Below are 17,897 nucleotides of genomic sequence, written 5' to 3'. Positions count from 1 at the left end.
TTAAGAGCAGATGTGACTTGTTTCCTTCAGCCAAACTAGGGCAGAAGGACTGAATAACATTAAATGGGGGTGTGGAGGTGGGGGCAAAAACAAGACAGAAAGATAGTATAAATACAAAAACAAACCAAGAAAACACCTTACACACTGATAATCATCCCCCTCTAAAATAAAAATCTACTATCATAGAACCTAATACCAAGCCAAAGCCAAGCACAACTGGGTAGAAAAAATACCAGGTATTTACCCATACAAATGAGACAGAAAACGGATAATTTCATTCTTCTGGAATGGCTGGAGGGGTGGGGGTGGGGGTTATTGTAGGCTTGGCCTTTACTGTGTATTTACACTAATATTAAGATCAAAGTAAACTTTTTATAAGCATTGTCACTAATGAAACATTTTCTAAAGATGAGCTACAAAATATATTACCTGCATGTGGATAAAAAGAACAGATTATATTCATTAAAGGAGAAAACTCTAAAAGTTTTGCCAGATTCAATCAAAAAATTTAAGAGTTAAAATACCTCTTCTAACTCAGAAAAAAAAAAGAAGAAAGAATTTGCTATTCATTTTCCATCCATATTAACTCATACCTGTCAGGGCATTTTCCGAAGTGGAAAGCTGCTCACGAAGTTTGTCCACATCATCTGGGTGCACCTGATCATAGAGTGTACTACCAAACCATTCAGACTGCGGCTGGTTCAAAACAGGGGTCACTGAGTCAGAGACATATACCACCCGGCCTGTCTCACATGAGACAATAAACAGAAAGCCATCTGCTGCCTCCAAGATCAAATGTTTCAGTTCCTGCCCAAGGAAGAGAAATACAAGTTAATACTGAACTCTTCTGAAAAACCAAATATTATTCATGGAAAGAAGTAAGACACTTCAGGCCATATGTATCTCTCCATAAGTAATTGCTGGCTTCTGTCTAATCCACAGGCACAGCTTTGCAACCTAAATGTAACTACCTTCACGGACAAGAGAGTTTTTTCCAATAGGTATTTCCTCAATGTGTCTATGTCACTATCCATCTCCTCCTCTTTACCTCAGAACTCAAGACAGGGAATAAAAAGGCTTACCATTAACAATAATTGAGTTCTTGGGCTTCCCTGGTGGCACAGTGGTTAAGAATCCGCCTGCCAATGCAGGGGACACGGGTTCAAGCCCTGGTCCGGGAAGTTCCCACATGCCGTGGAGCAACGAAGCCCACGCGCCACAACTACTGAGCCTGCGCTCTAGAGCCCGCTCGCCACAACTACTGAAGCCCCCATGCCTAGAGCCCATGCTCCGCCACAAGAAAAGCCACCGCAATGAGAAGCCTGCGCACCACAACGAAGAGTGGCCCCCACTCTCCACAACTAGAGAGAGCCCGCGCACAGCAATGAAGACCCAACACAGCCAAAAATAAATAAATTAAATAAATAAATAAAATTTTAAAAATTACTTTTTAAATAAATAAATAATTGAGTTCTAGATCTCACTCTCTCTGGTCTCTTTTTAGGATCTTGCTCTACAAATATTGGCGTTCTTCTCTCTCTTTCCCCTCAGATCTTTTTTTTTAAAATAAATTTATTTATTTATTTATTTTTGGCTGCGTTGGGTCTTGGTTGCTGTGCGTGGGCTTTCTCTAGTTGTGGCGAGCGGGGGCCACTCTTCGTTGCAGTGCGCGGGCTTCTCATTGCGCTGGCTTCTCTTGTTGCGGAGCACGGGCTCTTGGCACACGGGCTTCAGTCGTTGTGGGTCATGGGCTCTAGAGCGCAGGCTCAGTAGTTGTGGCACATGGGCTTAGTTGCTCCGCCGCATGTGGGATCTTCCTGGACGAGGGCTCAAACCTGTGTCCCCTGCACTGGCAGGTGGATTCTTAAACACTGCACCACAAGGGAAGTCCCTCCCCTCAGATCTTAAACATGATCAAGTTTTCTCAATTCTATACAAAACTTCCCTCAACTTTGCCCAATTCATCTTTCAGCGCCAAGCTTAAATTAAGAGTAGTGTTACACTCACTGGCTCTATTCTCTTACTTTTCACTTATTTCTCAAACCCACTGCAATCTTCACTCTAAGCCACTACATTCATGTTTTTTCAGGTTACTAATGTATTCCTAAATGCCAACTCAAGTCCCCTTTCCTGAGTCCATATCATTTTACTCAATGTCACTGCATATCTGATAGTGTTGTTCACTTTATCCTTTAAATTTTATTTCTCCCTAGCTTCTATGACACTGCACTCCAACTTATACTTCCTTTCCAAATGTACCTTCTCTGCTTCAGGTTCCCTTTCCTTTGTTCAAGTCTCAAGTATAGGCATTTCCAAGGTTCTATCTTAAGTTCTCTTCTCTATTCCATACTCTCTCCCTGAGAAATCATATCCACTCCTCCACTAAGAAATGATACCCAAATCCATATGCCTAGACTTGCCTAAAATCTATTAAGCATCTCCAAATAGACATTTTACCAGCAATTCAATTTCAACATCTCAAAACCTGTCATTTCCCCCTTCGAAAACAATCCTCTGTGCTCTTCTAGCATTCCCTTTCTTGATTAACAGTATCCCCTTCCTCTCAGGATACAGGCCTCAAAACTCTTAACTCCTTTTTCTCACACTCCAGGGATAACTCAGTTTTATCAATTTTATTTTCAAATACAACGTCACTGTCCTAGTCATCTCATGCCAAGACAAATGGTCTTCCTGCTTTCACTGTCTCCAATCCATCCTTAAAATGCTACCACATTTTTTATAGCTCCCCATTGCCTAAAAATTAAAATCTAAATTATTTAACGTAACACCTAAATATTCCATCATCAGGTCCCAGCCTACTTTCCTATTACCATCTCCCAAGGCATGCTAAACTACCTGATTTTCCTTGAATAACCTGATTATTCTCACTATGCTTTTGATCAAGTTATTTCCAATACTTACAACCCTATTCCTCTATTCTTTGCTTTCCATATTTGCACTTCTACAGGACTTATTACTGCACCTCCTTCTGATACAGAACTGATTCTGTGTTTATATTATGACTGATTTACTTACATGTCTGTTTCTACCAGTGACTATCTCTTACCATTCTTTACATTTCTAATAGCACAAAGAACCTGGTTAGCTTAAAAATGTGCATTACTGGAGTTTGTTGAATCAATATCTGTATGTGTTCTGTTAGAACAAATTGATTAGCTATTTCATTGTACATATATATAATATCTGTGCTATATGTACTTTCATACAGACCATCCTATTTGGAAAATTCTTATTGCTTTCTTCCAAATTATATTCTTTCTTTCCTTCTAATCCTCTGAATAAAAGCATGGCATCACAGGTCAATTTTTTCTTCCCTATACTTCCTATATTTTACAAATTTTTCTGCAATAATCAAGTGTTATTTTTAATAAAACACAACATGGCTTCCTTACTCTTTGAAGTTTTTGCTGACTATTCTCACTCAGGCCTGGCCATTCTATTCACTTTAGCTATCCCTCTAGTATATATACACACACACACACACACACACATATTTAATCCTATATAAATTATTAATAAGTTTTTTTAAGGCATTTCTTCTCCGTACCCATTTTCCTATCATTTTTCACCTACGTGTGTATCCTACCACTCACATATCCATATTCAGACTGAGTTCCTGAAAGGCTGGAAATGTTTTTGCCTTCTCTACTTTTCTCATAGTGCATCAAATGTAACAGAGCACATCTCTAAGCAACAACAACTTCCTATTAGACTCCTTGTATCACTAAAACTGGAAGCTGCTTCAAGAATAAAAAATAGTTTCCTTCCATCTTCTATAACCCTAAAGCCAAGAAAAAGGACTGGTTCATGGACACAGTCATTTCTTCTCCCTGTGATTCCACTGTTCTTCATGAGTACAGTTCTAAAGTACCTATAAGTTTTGCTAAATAGCTTTCACAATTCTTCTCTACTTCTCACTGCTCCAAAGCTAATAAATGATATAGTCAGGGATCAAAACTCACTCTCCCATGGTCTGAATATTTCCTTCAGAGCAGAATTCTTGTGCTTTAAAGAATCTACAGGGATTTCCCTAGTGGCACAGTGGTTAAGAATCTGCCTGCCAATGCAGGGGACAAGGGTTTGAGCCCTGGTCCGGGAAGATCCCATATGCTGCGGAGCAACTAAGCCCATGTGCCACAACTACTGAGCCTGTTCTCTAGAGCCCACAAACCACAACTACTGAGCCCGCAAGCCACAACTACTGAAGCTCGCGTACCTAGAGCCCGTGCTCCACAACAAGAGAAGCCACCGCAATGAGAAGCCTGCGCACCACAACTAAGAGTAGTTCCTGCTCACCGTAACTAGAAAAAGCCTGCACGCAGCAACGAAGACCCAAAGCAGTCGAAAAATAAATTAAATAAATAAATAAATAAATAAGAAACTACAGACTTAGCTCTGCTCTGACTCCCAATATAATGTGCTATTCAGGATTATGGTCATCTACCCCAAAAGGATCAAAACCTTCAAAAGATTCTAGACTCTCTCAGCTGTGCTTCCCAGAGACCTGATCAGTGAGGAAAGACGGCTTGTAGGTGCCATCAGTGGATGTGTTGCCAGTTCCTCGCAAGGACTTCATGTGAGAAACCGCCATGCGTAAGATGGTTAGCTTGTCTGGTTTTCGAGCCAGGGCACTACAGGTGGGTACCATGTCTGACAGTTCTGTTATGTAGGCTGTCATCTTGTTCCGTCGGCGCCGTTCAATTTCACTATGGTTTTCCCTGCATGGAGAGAGAGAGAGGAGAAGCCCCATCCAGGTGGTCACATCTGGCCATTTGGGAGCCGGGAGAGAGATATGAATACCAAGTGAGCTGCTGAAGAAATATGGTATTTAGATTTAGTGATGCTTAAGTCTCAGAAGTTAAAGTAAGGTTTGCCAAACTTCTCATGCAGAGCAAGTATGGAATAGAAACTAATGAGGCAGACAGGGTACAAGCAGATACCAGCAATTCTAACTCCTGGAAACGTCACTTCCTATGTAAATTTCCACTCCCTCAGAACAAAATGTGTTTTAAGAAATGACAGTCTTGGGAAGCAGCCACATAGCACAGGGAGATTACCTCAGTGCTTTGTGACCATCTAGAGGGGTGGGATAGGGAGGGCGGGAGGGAGGGAGACACAAGATGGAAGAGATATGGGGATATATGTATATGTACAGTTGATTCACTTTGTTATAAAGCAGAAACTAACACACCATTGTAAAGCAATTATACTCCAATAAAGATGTTAGAAAAAAAAAAAAAAGAAATGACAGTCTTAAAAAATGCTGAAAGCAGCTTGGCTGATTTCATGTCTACCAATTCAACTTTTTAAAGGCTGAAAACATAAAATGACCAATTTTTTCCAACACAAGTATGTTGCTCAACAGCTGATACAAGAATTGATAGTATAGATCCCCTTGGTCTATAAAATGCTGTTTGTTCTAAGCATCTCTCTTATTCTCAACACTAGACGGCAGAATTGGAAGTTTTACTTGTCCCACTAATGCACAAAGCCCTACCTTCTCTATCTGGGTTTGGTGCCAGTACACTGAGCTCATGAGATTTGTAACATATCATCTACTAGAGGTCCCTTATGGGTGCCCAATTTGGGACAAAGTGAACTGGAGAATAGGAGTGAAGTGGACAGGAAGATGTTTAAAGGCCTGAAAACATACAATCTGGATCTCACCAGGGTAAGTGGAACATATCTCCAATACTGACTTCCTCAAAATCAAACAGAGTATCATTGTTAAAAATAATAATCCAGTAGTTTTCAAACTGGATTTCTGAAAAGCCTAATAGTTCCTCAGTGTCTTCTGTGGGACTGCTTCAAGGAGAGACCCAAACAACATGCTACATTTCTGTTTTTACTTGAGCAGCTTTGCTTTTGTCTTTTTTATTGACTTCTATTACCACTTAAGGATTCTACTGGAACAAAAGTTCTCTGCCAAAACAAAAAGAACACAACAAATCTAACATAAATCTCTTTTTTATGATAAGAGCAAACTAAGGTCAAGCAGTTAACTGACTCTTCTAAGGGCTGCCCTCATTCCCAATGAAGGCAATGTTCTTCCCACCATACCACACCAATCAGTTTTATGAAAGTGAAAGAGTTCATAGGAGACATAAGTTGAAATGGCAGCAAAATGAGCTTGCGGGCCAGCTGAAAGAGGAAATGGTAGGTAAGAGGGGGGAAGTAATAAAAACTGGTACTGGTACTAGTGATCTACCTCCTACTGAGTATCCCAAATCACAGAGACCAAAAAACAGGAAAATTTGGGCACAACATTTCTTCCACAGTATTTCTACATTATTGACAACAGTCTCCAAAGAGAACTCCATAGAGTCTCCTTTACTGAAAAGGTCTCACAACATAGATTGACATTTAGTTACTTTGCCTGAGAAACATAAAATTCAATACTCAAACATAAAGCACCCATTTTCCTAGTATCTGACAAATTTCTGACACTGAAATCCATAAGGCTGATCTTTTAAACAGCCACATCTAGGCTCCTAAGCTTTTCTGGGAAACACAAAAGATTCAATCACCAAAGCAACACCAGTACTGCGTGACAAAGTAATCTAGACTGTGAGTCTACACAGGAAAATAAGGGTGAGCCTTCTAGAGAGGTGTGGAGTAAATACTGAGGCCTAAAGACTGGGAACTAATTGCAAACACAGATATATTTATTGGTTTTCTGATAAAGGAATATTTCCCTGCTAAAGCACCAACTGGCACAGCTTCACTATTTCTGAAAGCTTTTTATTCTGTGAAACTTAGTGCTAAGATAAAGATAAAAAGAGAAATCTATAAAAACTAATAGCAATTTCTTAAATTCCTAAGTTCCTTCAACCACCCACTTTCTGATGGGGGAAGCCAAAGTTCCTGTTACACACAAACTTCTAAAAATCTTGTCCTCTCTTGCCACAGACAAGGAAAAACACGAAGAGAAAGGGGAAGAAAAGAGCAGAATAAGAAAAAGGATAGAAAAAGCAGCATGATCTGCTTCATCATGCCAAAAGACACTGTTCTCCTACCTGGCGAGTCTCTCCTTATCCGCAGAGCTCTGCTCATCATCCGACCTAGAAACAGAATTAACGAACTAAGCTAAAAGTAAAATAAAAAGAAAGAAGGAAGGAAGGAAAGAAGGGAGGGAGGGAGGAAGGGAAGAAGGGAAGAAAGAGGAAGGAAGAAAGGAATAGAGGGAGGAAGGGAAGGAGAGAGGGAAGGAACAGAGAAAAAAGGGAAGGGAAGGAAAGAAAAGAAATAGAACAAAACAGATGCAGAGAAGAGAGGGGAAAATGGAAATATGGACAAGAACCTTGCCTGTAACTCTACAAAGCCATCTGTTAGGATTAAGAAAAAGTAACTTACAGGACAAAGGTCAACATAAAAGCAAGGCCAATATTCATTATAAATTAACATAATCTGAGCACAGTAAGCCAATCATTCTCTGTAGAAACCAAGGATATACAGTTTGAACAAGAAACAAACAAGGGAATACCATTCTCACACAATGCTCCCAATCTGAAAAGAAAATGATATCCACATATGCTATTCTATAATGAAAAAAATCAAACAGTAAATCATGATAAGAATGTCAAACAAGTGATCACAATCTTTCTATAACACACATATAGCACACATGCACTCACAGACAAAATAACCAAACAGCTTCACTGGAGAAATTACATAAATAAAACTAAGAGCTAAGTTTCTGATATATTCCCTATCAATGATTTGATCCTAAAGTAGTAAATTTCTATTCAGTCACTTTCCCATTTCTCTGCAATAAAGCCATAACATTGCTAGATCCTAGTACCAACTCCCCCTTCCCTGGAGGGGGCTACAAAGATTATCACTAAATTTCTCTGGATAACTAAAATACTATAAGGGTTGGTGACAGCTGAAGAAACAAGGTGTTGGTAGGCCAGTTTATCAGTAATCAATTCCATCTTAAATATATATATATATATATAAATATAAAGAGATTAACAACAAATAGAGTAACAAAAAAAGTCTAAGTATGACATAACAGGCTGAAAGACTAGCTATTAAAAATGACAAGTATAATGACTTTATCAATATATGGGAAAGTTTCTAAAAAATGGCCAGCAGGAAAAAAAAAGAGACAAAAAATAACACAGTAATGATAAGAACCATGTGAAAACTTATGCATACTTACCAGAAGAGAAAGAAAACAGTGATATTAAGTGAAGTTTCATGTTCATTGGGTTGTTATAATTCCTTAACAAACTACAAATCATTTTTTCAAAAAGTTGGGAAAATTCATTTAAGCTTCTAAAGACCCTCTAACTGAATTCCGAAGGAGGATATGTGAGGTGATCTAGCTTAACAAATCATATCTTAAAGAAATGAGTTCTGGGAATTCCCTGGAAGTCCAGTGGTTAGGACTCCACACTTTCACTGTTGAGGGCACAGGTTCAACCCCTGGTCAGCGAACTAAGATACCACAAGCCACACAGTGTAGCCAAAAAGAAAAAAAAAAAAAAGAAAAAGAAATGAGTTCTTTTGTTTGAAAGTTAAATATCTAAAATTCCTATTACTACTCCTACCCCTACAGATCCATAATCCCTTACCCACTCTAATATTTCCGAGTGAAATACATGAATGTATAAATATTCACATTAAGCAAGACAAATGAAGTCTAAAACAGTTCAGGTCATGTTTTCATAGCTTTTAGGAATTTCAGTCAAGAGACTATGAACCTGTACCACCACCACTACTATTTGATGGCTTCACTTTCTAATGCAGCTTTTGAAAAACTACTCCCCAAATCCCTATTATTAACTTCTCATTTTAGAGATGGTCCACATCCTAAAATGTTTACAAGTATCTACTTCGATAAACAAATTCTTCAAAAACCTCTTAAATTCACTCCTTTCCTACTGTCATTGCCACCATTCTAGCCCAGGCCCTCACGATTTTATCACTGTCTTATTATTTCAATAGCCTCATATCTACCTCCCTGACTACAGTGCTTCTGTTTAATCAGTCCTATATACTGCTATTAGAGAAAAATCCCATATGCATTTTATATATTAGCATCTCATTCAAAGCTTGTGATGGCATCTCACTGCTTCAGAGTAGTTTTAAACTACTCTGACTGATATTTCTTAGCCTTCTACATCAATTGTTCTCAATGTATGGGCCCCAGACCAGCAGTATCAGCAATGAATAAATAGTAAATGCTTATTAGTTAAGCACTAGATTTGGGATTATTCATTTTTCTGAGGTGGCTGCAAACTCGATATTTAAAAAACAAATAACTTACTACTTAATAATATATAGAATAAACTTTCTAAAAATAAACCAATATTTGACTTGAGAAGGATCTGTTTAATAAAGCACATTATTTTTCATCCTCTTGACAGATAAACATATTTTTTCAATAAAAACTCCAGTCTTCACATAAGTCATTTCTTTGCTGTTATTTTTAAAAGAATAAAACCATTATCTATACAGATTTTGTAGATCCACTTAATAATAAATGCAACAAAGAAATTCATATTGTTTGTGTTCCTGTGGACACCCAGCAAGCACACTGTATAGCTATCTAACACATACATAAAAACACTGGGTAAAATATACCATTAGTTTGAAGCCATAAGTCTGAAGCCCTGTTACCCGAAGCTAAACAACAAGTATAATACTAAATTTCAACAGCTTTCAGAAGAAGAAACAGACTGGATAGAGAAATTAACTCTCACTGAGATAAAATTAAAACTCAGTATTTTTGAATTGCCTGGTCCCACGACAAGGACCAAGATGCTCTACTACATTACCTGGCAAACCGCTCCTTATCATTAGACATCTGATCGTCATCACACCTGAAGGAGAAAAAAAGGGGCTTAGTCCAAGGCATTACACTTGTTATATCTATTTCACTCTGAAAGGAAAACTAGAAAGGGGTAAAAAATATTCAACAAAAAAAAGCCAATGAAAAGGCATCACAAAACAATAGAGATAATAACAGCATCCCACAGAACTTAAAAACCCATGACTATTATTTGTCAGGTTTCTAATGTGTCCTTTACTCTTACTTATCAGACACTCCAAAAAAAGATGATGATCTCATGAGGGCACAGCTGACTACCCTGTCAACACCACTGAGGTTAGGGATTGTTTTGTTTTTGTTTTTCATTAATTATGGCAAAAAACGTGTAACACAAAATTTACCATCTTAACCATTTTTAAGTGTACAATTCAGTAGTGCTAACTACAATATGTTCACACTGTTGTACAAAATATCTCTAGAACTTTTTCACCTTGAAAAACTGAAATTCTATAGCTACTGAACACCATCCTCCCACTCTCCCCGCCCCCATCCCACGCCCAGCTCCTGGCAACCACCATTCTACTTTCTGTCTCTCTGATTTTGGCTACTTTAGATCCTCATATAAGTGAAATCGTACAGTATTTATCTTTTTGTGACTGGCTCATTTCATTTAGTATAATGTCCTCAAGGTTCACCCACGTTGTAGTATGTGATAGAACTTCCTTCTTTTTTAAGGCTGAATAATATTCCACTAGCTGTATATACCACACTTCTTTATCTACTCATTTGTCAATGGATATTTGGGGTGCTTCCACCTCTCAGCTACTATGAAAAATCGGGTAGTGAACATGAGTGTGCAAATATCTCTCCAAGATCCTGTTTCAATTCTTTTGGATATATCACCAGAAGTGGCACTGCTGGATCATATGATAATTCTGTTTTTAATGTTCCTCCAAAGTGGCCGCACCATTTTACATTCCCACCCACAGTACACAAGAGTTCCAATTCCCCCATATCCTCACCAACACTTGTTATTTTCTGGGTTTTTTGATGGTGGCCAGCCTAATGGCCTACTCATTGTGGTTTTGATTTACATTTCTCTGATTAGTGATCATGAGCATCTTTCCATATGCTTTTTGGCCATTTGTGTATCTTCTTTGGAGAAATGTCTATTAAAAGTCCTTTGCCCATTTTTTAATCAGGTTGTTTTTTTGTTATTGAGTTGCAGGAGTTCTTCAAGTATCATGGAAATTATCATATTTTTTTGTGTGTGTGTGTGGTATGCGGGCCTCTCACTGTTGTGGCCTCTCCCGTTGCGGAGCACAGGCTCCGGACGCACAGGCTCAGCGGCCATGGCTCACGGGTCCAGCTGCTCTGCGGCATGTGGGATCTTCCCGGACCAGGGCATGAACCCGTGTCCCCTGCATTGGCAGGCGGACTCTCAACCACTGTGCCACCAGGGAAGCCCACTACAAACTTTTAATGAAAACAGTGATCTAAGCTGAAAAAAGAGACCTATAATTTACATATTAATTTTGTTTGTTTGTTTGTTTTAATTTACTTTTGGCTGCGTTGGGTCTTCGTTGCTGTGCACAGGCTTTCTCTAGTTGCGGCAAGCAGGGGCTACTTTTCGTTGCAGTGTGTGGGCTTCTCACTGCGGTGGCTTCTCTTGTCGCGGAGCACAGACTCTAAGCACGCAGGCTTCAGTAGTTGTGGCACATGGGCTCAGTAGCTGCAGTGCACAGGCTTAGTTGCTCCGCGGCATGTGGGATTTTCCCGGACCAGGGCTCGAACCCATGTCCCCTGCACTGGCAGGCGGATTCTTAACCACTGCACTACCAGGGAAGTCCTTTCATATTAATTTTGAATCTCAAGAATGAATCTTGCAGATATTTGCTACTCAAAGTGTGGTCAGTGGACAAGAAGCAGCAGCACCACTTAGGAATCTATTAGAATGCAGAATCTTGCGTACTACCACAGACCTAATGAATTATAATCTCTATCTTATCCAGAACCCCTGGTGGATTTGTACATGCATTTGTTTGAATTTGAGAAGCATTCTAGATACTAGCAACTCTAATATTGTACCTAGAATTTCAAAGCCTTTATATTCTTAAAAATTATTTTATGGTCTCTCTCTCTCTCTCTCTCTTACTCCTCTTCCTCTTCCTCTGTTGTGTGAGAACACAACAAGAAAGCAACCATCTGCAAGCCAAGAAGAGAGCTCTCACCAGAGCCCAACCACGCTGGCTCCTTGACCCCAGACTTCCAGCCTCTAGAACTGTAAGAAAATAAATTTCTTCTGTTTAAAAAAAAAAAAAATTATTTTATAGATGTTGTCTGGAGAATATAACAAAATGACACTTGGGACTTCACTGGTTGCACAGTGGTTAAGAATCCGCCTGCCAACGCAGGGGACACAGGTTCGAACCCTGGTCCCGGAAGATCTCACATGCCACAGAGCAACTAAGCCTGTGCACCACAAATACCGAGCCTGCACTCTAGAGCCCACGAGCCACAGCTATCAGTAGTTAGTTAGTTAGTAGAGCCTGTGTGCCACAACTACTGAAGCCCGCACGCCTATAGCGTTATATATAGCCTATATCTCTCTGTTGTCTGTGCTCTGCAACAAGAGAAGCCGCTGCAATGAGAAGCATGTGCACCACAATGAAGAGTAGCCCCCGCTCGCCGCAACTAGAGAAAGCCCACGCACAGCAATGAAGACCCAATGCAGCCAAAAATAAATAAATTTAAAAAATGAATTTTTTAAAAAAATGACACTTGAACAAAATGATGAAAAGAGGTAATAAATTACAGCTTGCATCCACCAAGGAGATTTAATATTGATTTACAGATACAACGCAAATAAGACTTTCACTCATTGACCAAAGTGGAGAATTCCAATTAAAAAAAAAAAAAAACACTGGGAATTCCCTGGCGGTCCAGTGGTTAGGACTCCATGCTTCCACTGCAGGAGACATGGGTTCGATCCCTGGTTGGGGAACTAAGATCCCACAAGCCGCGAGGCCAAAAAAAAAAAGTACCGATGGTCAAATAAAAAAAATTGGTGATGCCTCACTTGGGCATAATGACCTACTTGGTAAGATGAATTATGAAAACCTTTTTTTATGGTTGGGGAAAAGACAAATAAACCTTTTTAAATTTGCATATAGTTTGTGACTACCAGATTTTGTGGAAATGGAAGCAATGACTCAGGGATAGAGCTAACTGATAGGTATAAATAAGACTAGTGGTTACCTCTATCTCATTCATATGCACAACACAGTTCCACTAACAGTATTTATCATTATAATTAGGGATTCCTAATTGGAGGAATTCCCAATGGAACTGTATGAAAAAAGTCTATTCTTGAACAGAAATTGAAATCTCTACCCCTCTTCACATTTGTTGACACTCATTAAGTCTAAAGAGCTCTCCTGGAGAACTGCTTTCTCCAATATTTTGCAACTATCTCTTTATGGTGGCCAAGCCATGGTTGTTGTTTTCAAGAATATATGGCAGTGTTCCACGACTAGGCAGTAGCTAGAAACACAAGCTTTCACTTTAAACATTGCAAAAACAACAACGATATTAAAAAAAATACACAGATAGATGTAACTGACTAAACTAAGCATTACAAAACTAAACAATGGCAAGCAATTTACAATATGGGCATCCTCTGTGTAAAAACAAAAACTGAGGAGACAGTGTGTGTATGTGCACACATATATGTGCATTTAAATACACTTACATATGCACTGAATATTTCTGGAAGGATACTTAATAAACTGGAAACTATAATTGTCTAAGGGGAAGGATTCTGAAGGTCTGAAGTGAGGGAAGATGTACTTTCATTACATATAACTCTGCACTGTTTAAAAATTTTGCAATATAATGTTTATATTTCTTTTAAGAACTTAGTTAATGAAACAAACAAATAATGAAGCCTGGGCACTCACATAATAAAATAAATTGTTTAAAAAATAAGGCACCTTTATTTATTTCTCAAATATTTGTTATTCTGCAATGTAGACACTACCTAGGTAATATTTTCAAATTTGAAAAGAAAAAAGGCAGGTTGCAGTCAAGGTTATCTTCCATTCTTTGACTCTTATTGCTTTCCTTACTTAAAAACAAAGCCAAGTGACTGGTCTTAAGCAAAAATAAAAATTTCCCTTTTCTGAAAAAACTCCTTCATCAATATACTGAAAAGTCCATTTTCAGTTCTCCAGAAGATTCACTACTCAAAGATACAAATTCCAATTCCTGCTCTGTAGGAGAAGTCAGTGAGTATTAGAGAGCATGAAAGATTAGTACATTAATGACCCCCAAATTAATTACACCTTGCAGTATTCACTACCTGGTATAGCACCATCCTGTACTGAATCAGGACTCAGGCATATGACTTGCTTTAGCCAATGGGACAACAGCAAATGTCAATCCAAAGCAATAGCTTGATAAGCATTTAGACTGGGACCTGCCCTTTGGATTGCAGCCATGACCATGTAAAGACACTCAGTCTGCCCTCCTTAAGGATAAAAGACCACAAAGAAAGAGATACCCAGCCTTATCAGCTGAGTCCAGTTCCCAGCTGACAAGGCAGCTGAATGCAGTCTTATGAGTGAGTCTAGGCAAGATCAGCAGAATAACCATCTAACCAATCCACAGAATTGTGAGAAATAATAAATCATTGTTCTTTTTAAGCCACACAACAATAGATAACTGACACAGAGGGTCTTGTAAATTCTCTACTCTCCCCTCATTGAGCTCTTTCCTCTGGAGCTATTACCAGAATGCTTGAAAATTTTATGGGGTATAATGTAATAGGTAACTTTAGTTTTAGGGTGAAGCACTCTCCTTAGGCCTAAAGACAAAAATATTATGAGTCAGAAAGATAATGAAATAATTTTTAGTATCAGAAATCTAGAGAAAGTTTTTTAAGATCTTACCTCAAAAATTTACTGTTCCCTTCTCCATCATCATCAAAATCCAATCTGGGGAAAGCCAAAAAAAATATTATAAGCCTATTGAAAATGCAGAACATTAAAAAAATTAAAATTCTAAATCTACAAGCTATCTGAACACCCACTCAGATGGAAGAAGGAAAAGAGGAAGTGGAATAAGTAAAGGTATATTACCTCTTCCTGTTGTACCAAACTGGGCAAAGAAATTAGCCAATCAAAAGGGAATACCGGGGCTTCCCTGGTGGCACAGTGGTTGAGAGTCCGCCTGCCGATGCAGGGGACACGGGTTTGTGCCCCGGTCCGGGAAGACCCCACATGCCGCGGAGCGGCTAGGCCTGTGAGCCTATGCTCCGCAACGAGAGAGGCCACGACAGTGAGAGGCCCGCGTACCGCAAAAAGAAAAAAAAAAAAAAGGAATACCTATTGCTACCTTTCATTTTCCTAGGGTAGCAATCCACCTTTGCCAAAGATTTATATCACAGTACAACCTCTACAAAAGGAGCAGGATCAACTCAAAAAGACAAGAAAAAATTAATATGAATAATTCAGGACCGTTTTTCATTTCTACAGTCTGCCTTAGGCTATGTTAAGCTCTCTGAAACATCTCTCAAAACAGTGATGTTCCATAGGGAGTGATTTTAAGACCTCTGGAGGTTGGCTGGTTGGTTGTTTTTTGGCTGCGCTGCACAGCTTGTGGGATCTTAGTTCCCAAGGGACTGAACCCAGGATTGAACCCGTGTCCTCAGCAGTGAAAGCGCGGAGTTCTAACCACTGAACCAACAGGGAATTCCCCGAAGGTTGTTAAATGATGTTTCTCTCCTTCATTCACCTAATGAACAAGTAATATATGCTACATTCCGCATACTGTGCTAGATGAGGTGAAAACAAAAGACTTGCCCTCAAGGGATTCTTTGCCTAAACAAATAAAATATACAAGTGAGAATGAGAAAGCTTCATATGGAGAGCACAATCAATAAACTTTAAATGTTTAGTAAAAGCAGAGGTGACTTTCATTTCAAGGGATTAGGCAAGATTATAGGTAACAAGATAGGCCAATCTCCTATTAATCTCTATACTCCATTAAACTAAAACATTACTCATGTTACCACCTTAACCCAATGATCTTGGCATCTCTACTACTGTGATAACCTGATATTATGGGCCTCTAAATGGGTTATATATGAAGTACATAGCATCAACCCTGAAAGTGTCCATTCTTCTTCCTCTCTGTAGCCCCAGATCACCTGTCAAAGTCTACCTATTTACCCAATAACTCCACTTCTAAGAATCTATCCTAAAGAAATAACTCAGAGAAAAAAATTTATATACAAAGATATTCATTAAGCATTATATATAACAGCAAATCTTCAAAACAGTTTAAATGTCCCAAAATAGCAATTAAGTACATCCCCTCTATGTATTTTAAATTATGTTTCTATAACATATGTGACAATATGGAAAAAAGGTTATTGTATACAATTAGGTGAAAAGACCAGGCTATATAAACCTACATAATTATATGATTATAACTATTTAAAGAAATCTACATATAGAATAAAGAATGAAGTAATTACACTAAAAAAACTGATGGGAGATGACTTTGGATAGTAGGATTATTGCTCTTTAGTCTTCTCTCTATATTTTCCAATCTTTCTTTTAAAAAATGTATATTTCTTTTAATATATTTTCCTGATTATCAATAAAACACACTTACTTCAGAAAATCTAGAAATAACTAAAAACAAAAGAAAAAATAAATCACCCATAATCCCATCACCCATACATCTGATGAGTATCCTTTCAGTTTTTTTGCTATGCACACGTTATTTATATATTTTTTTCTGATAGAGTTGGTATATTACATACACTGTAACCTTTTTATTTCATTTTATTCTTTTTTTAAAATATATTTTATTTATTTATTTATTTATTTATTGGCTGCGTTGGGTCTTCTGTTGCTGTGTGCCTTTCTCTAGTCGCGGTGAGCGGGGGCTACTCTTCATTGTGGTGCGAGGGCTTCTCATTGTGGTGGCTGCTCTTGTCGCAGAGCACAGGCTCTAGGCGTGCAGGCTTCAGTAGTTGTGGCACACGGGCTTCAGTTGTTGTGGCTCGTGGGCTCTACAGCGCAGGCTCAGTAGTTGTGGCACATGGGCTTAGTTGCTCCGTGGTATGTGGGATCTTCCGGACCACGGCTTGAACCCATGTCCCCTGCATTGGCATGCGGATTCTTAACCACTGTGCCACCAGGAAAGCCCCTGTAACCTCTTTTCTCAATATACTGTAAACATTTTTCTGTACCAATACATATTTGTCACTTCTAATAGCTGTACATTTTCAATACAACTTTCTCAATCAATCCCCTAATTTTGATAATACTGCTTCTAATTGTTTGCTATTATATATAACCATAACACTGTGTTTAAGAGAGTAGACAATAAAAGCTAACCTCCCAAGGTTCATATCATAGATCTCCCACTTATTAGCTTCAAAACCTTGGGTAAGTTACTTATTCACCAGATACCTCAGTAAATGAGTTAAAATGTATAAAGCTCTTGGAGACATAGCAAGTCTTAATATGTTACTCATGTTAACACCTTAACCCAGGGATCACTCTTTCATTACTACTGGTAAGAGGAAACTTAAAGACTAGTTATAACACTAGCTACATAATTATTAAAAGCAAAAGAAAGAAAAAGAAATTCAATACTTTAATACTTTAAAAAGTAGGTAAAATACTACCCATTCTTCCAGGCCTTTCTAAAGCAACCTCTTTTCTGAAGCCTTTCCCAATTTCTAACAACCAATGGTGGTATTCCCATACACTGAAACACACAGCAGTGTATTTGTTCCTTTCTTAGCAAACCTGGCATATTTTATCTTGAATTCTATTTATGCATGTAATGATTATCCGTTTCAGAACATAAGCAACTAAAAGACGAAGACTGTGCCTTATTTACCTTTGTATCCTAGTAGCAATCGGCACAATGACTTACACTAATGAGGCATCTAATAAATAATTTTGGAACTGAATGGACTCTAGGTTCCAAGCAAGGCAACATATCAATAACTTAAAGGAGACATATTCTACAGTTCAGCATTCTCTAAATTCAGAAAAGTAAAAAGCCTACCAGGGAC

The 17,897-nt window shown here is 38.5% G+C and overlaps 1 protein-coding gene across 4 annotated transcripts in view; it reads right to left on the bottom strand.

Annotated features, from left to right (window-relative positions):
* The window catches only part of ARNT (aryl hydrocarbon receptor nuclear translocator), a 64,302-nt gene that overhangs the window by 20,766 nt on the left and 25,639 nt on the right, over window positions 1-17,897 (bottom strand). For 2 of the 4 annotated variants that reach the window (XM_022564216.3, XM_022564215.3), the window contains exons 3-7: window positions 14,749-14,793; window positions 9,807-9,851; window positions 7,038-7,082; window positions 4,526-4,739; window positions 594-807 (exon numbers count right to left, since the gene is read on the bottom strand). In XM_022564216.3, the coding sequence (XP_022419924.1) occupies window positions 594-807; window positions 4,526-4,739; window positions 7,038-7,082; window positions 9,807-9,851; window positions 14,749-14,793 (563 nt within the window). The remainder of the gene's footprint in view (window positions 1-593; window positions 808-4,525; window positions 4,740-7,037; window positions 7,083-9,806; window positions 9,852-14,748; window positions 14,794-17,897) is intronic. The other 2 variants (XM_022564217.3, XM_022564219.3) reach the window with 1 other exon arrangement.

This window comes from Delphinapterus leucas, chromosome 1 (genome assembly GCF_059928025.1).
Source record: "Delphinapterus leucas isolate spDelLeu-1000000601 "Yukka" chromosome 1, BTC_Dleu_Yukka2, whole genome shotgun sequence".
Lineage (NCBI taxonomy): Eukaryota > Metazoa > Chordata > Mammalia > Artiodactyla > Monodontidae > Delphinapterus > Delphinapterus leucas.
The sequence above is the reverse complement of the archived record's forward strand: the minus strand, read 5'-3'. Positions and strand labels throughout refer to the sequence as shown.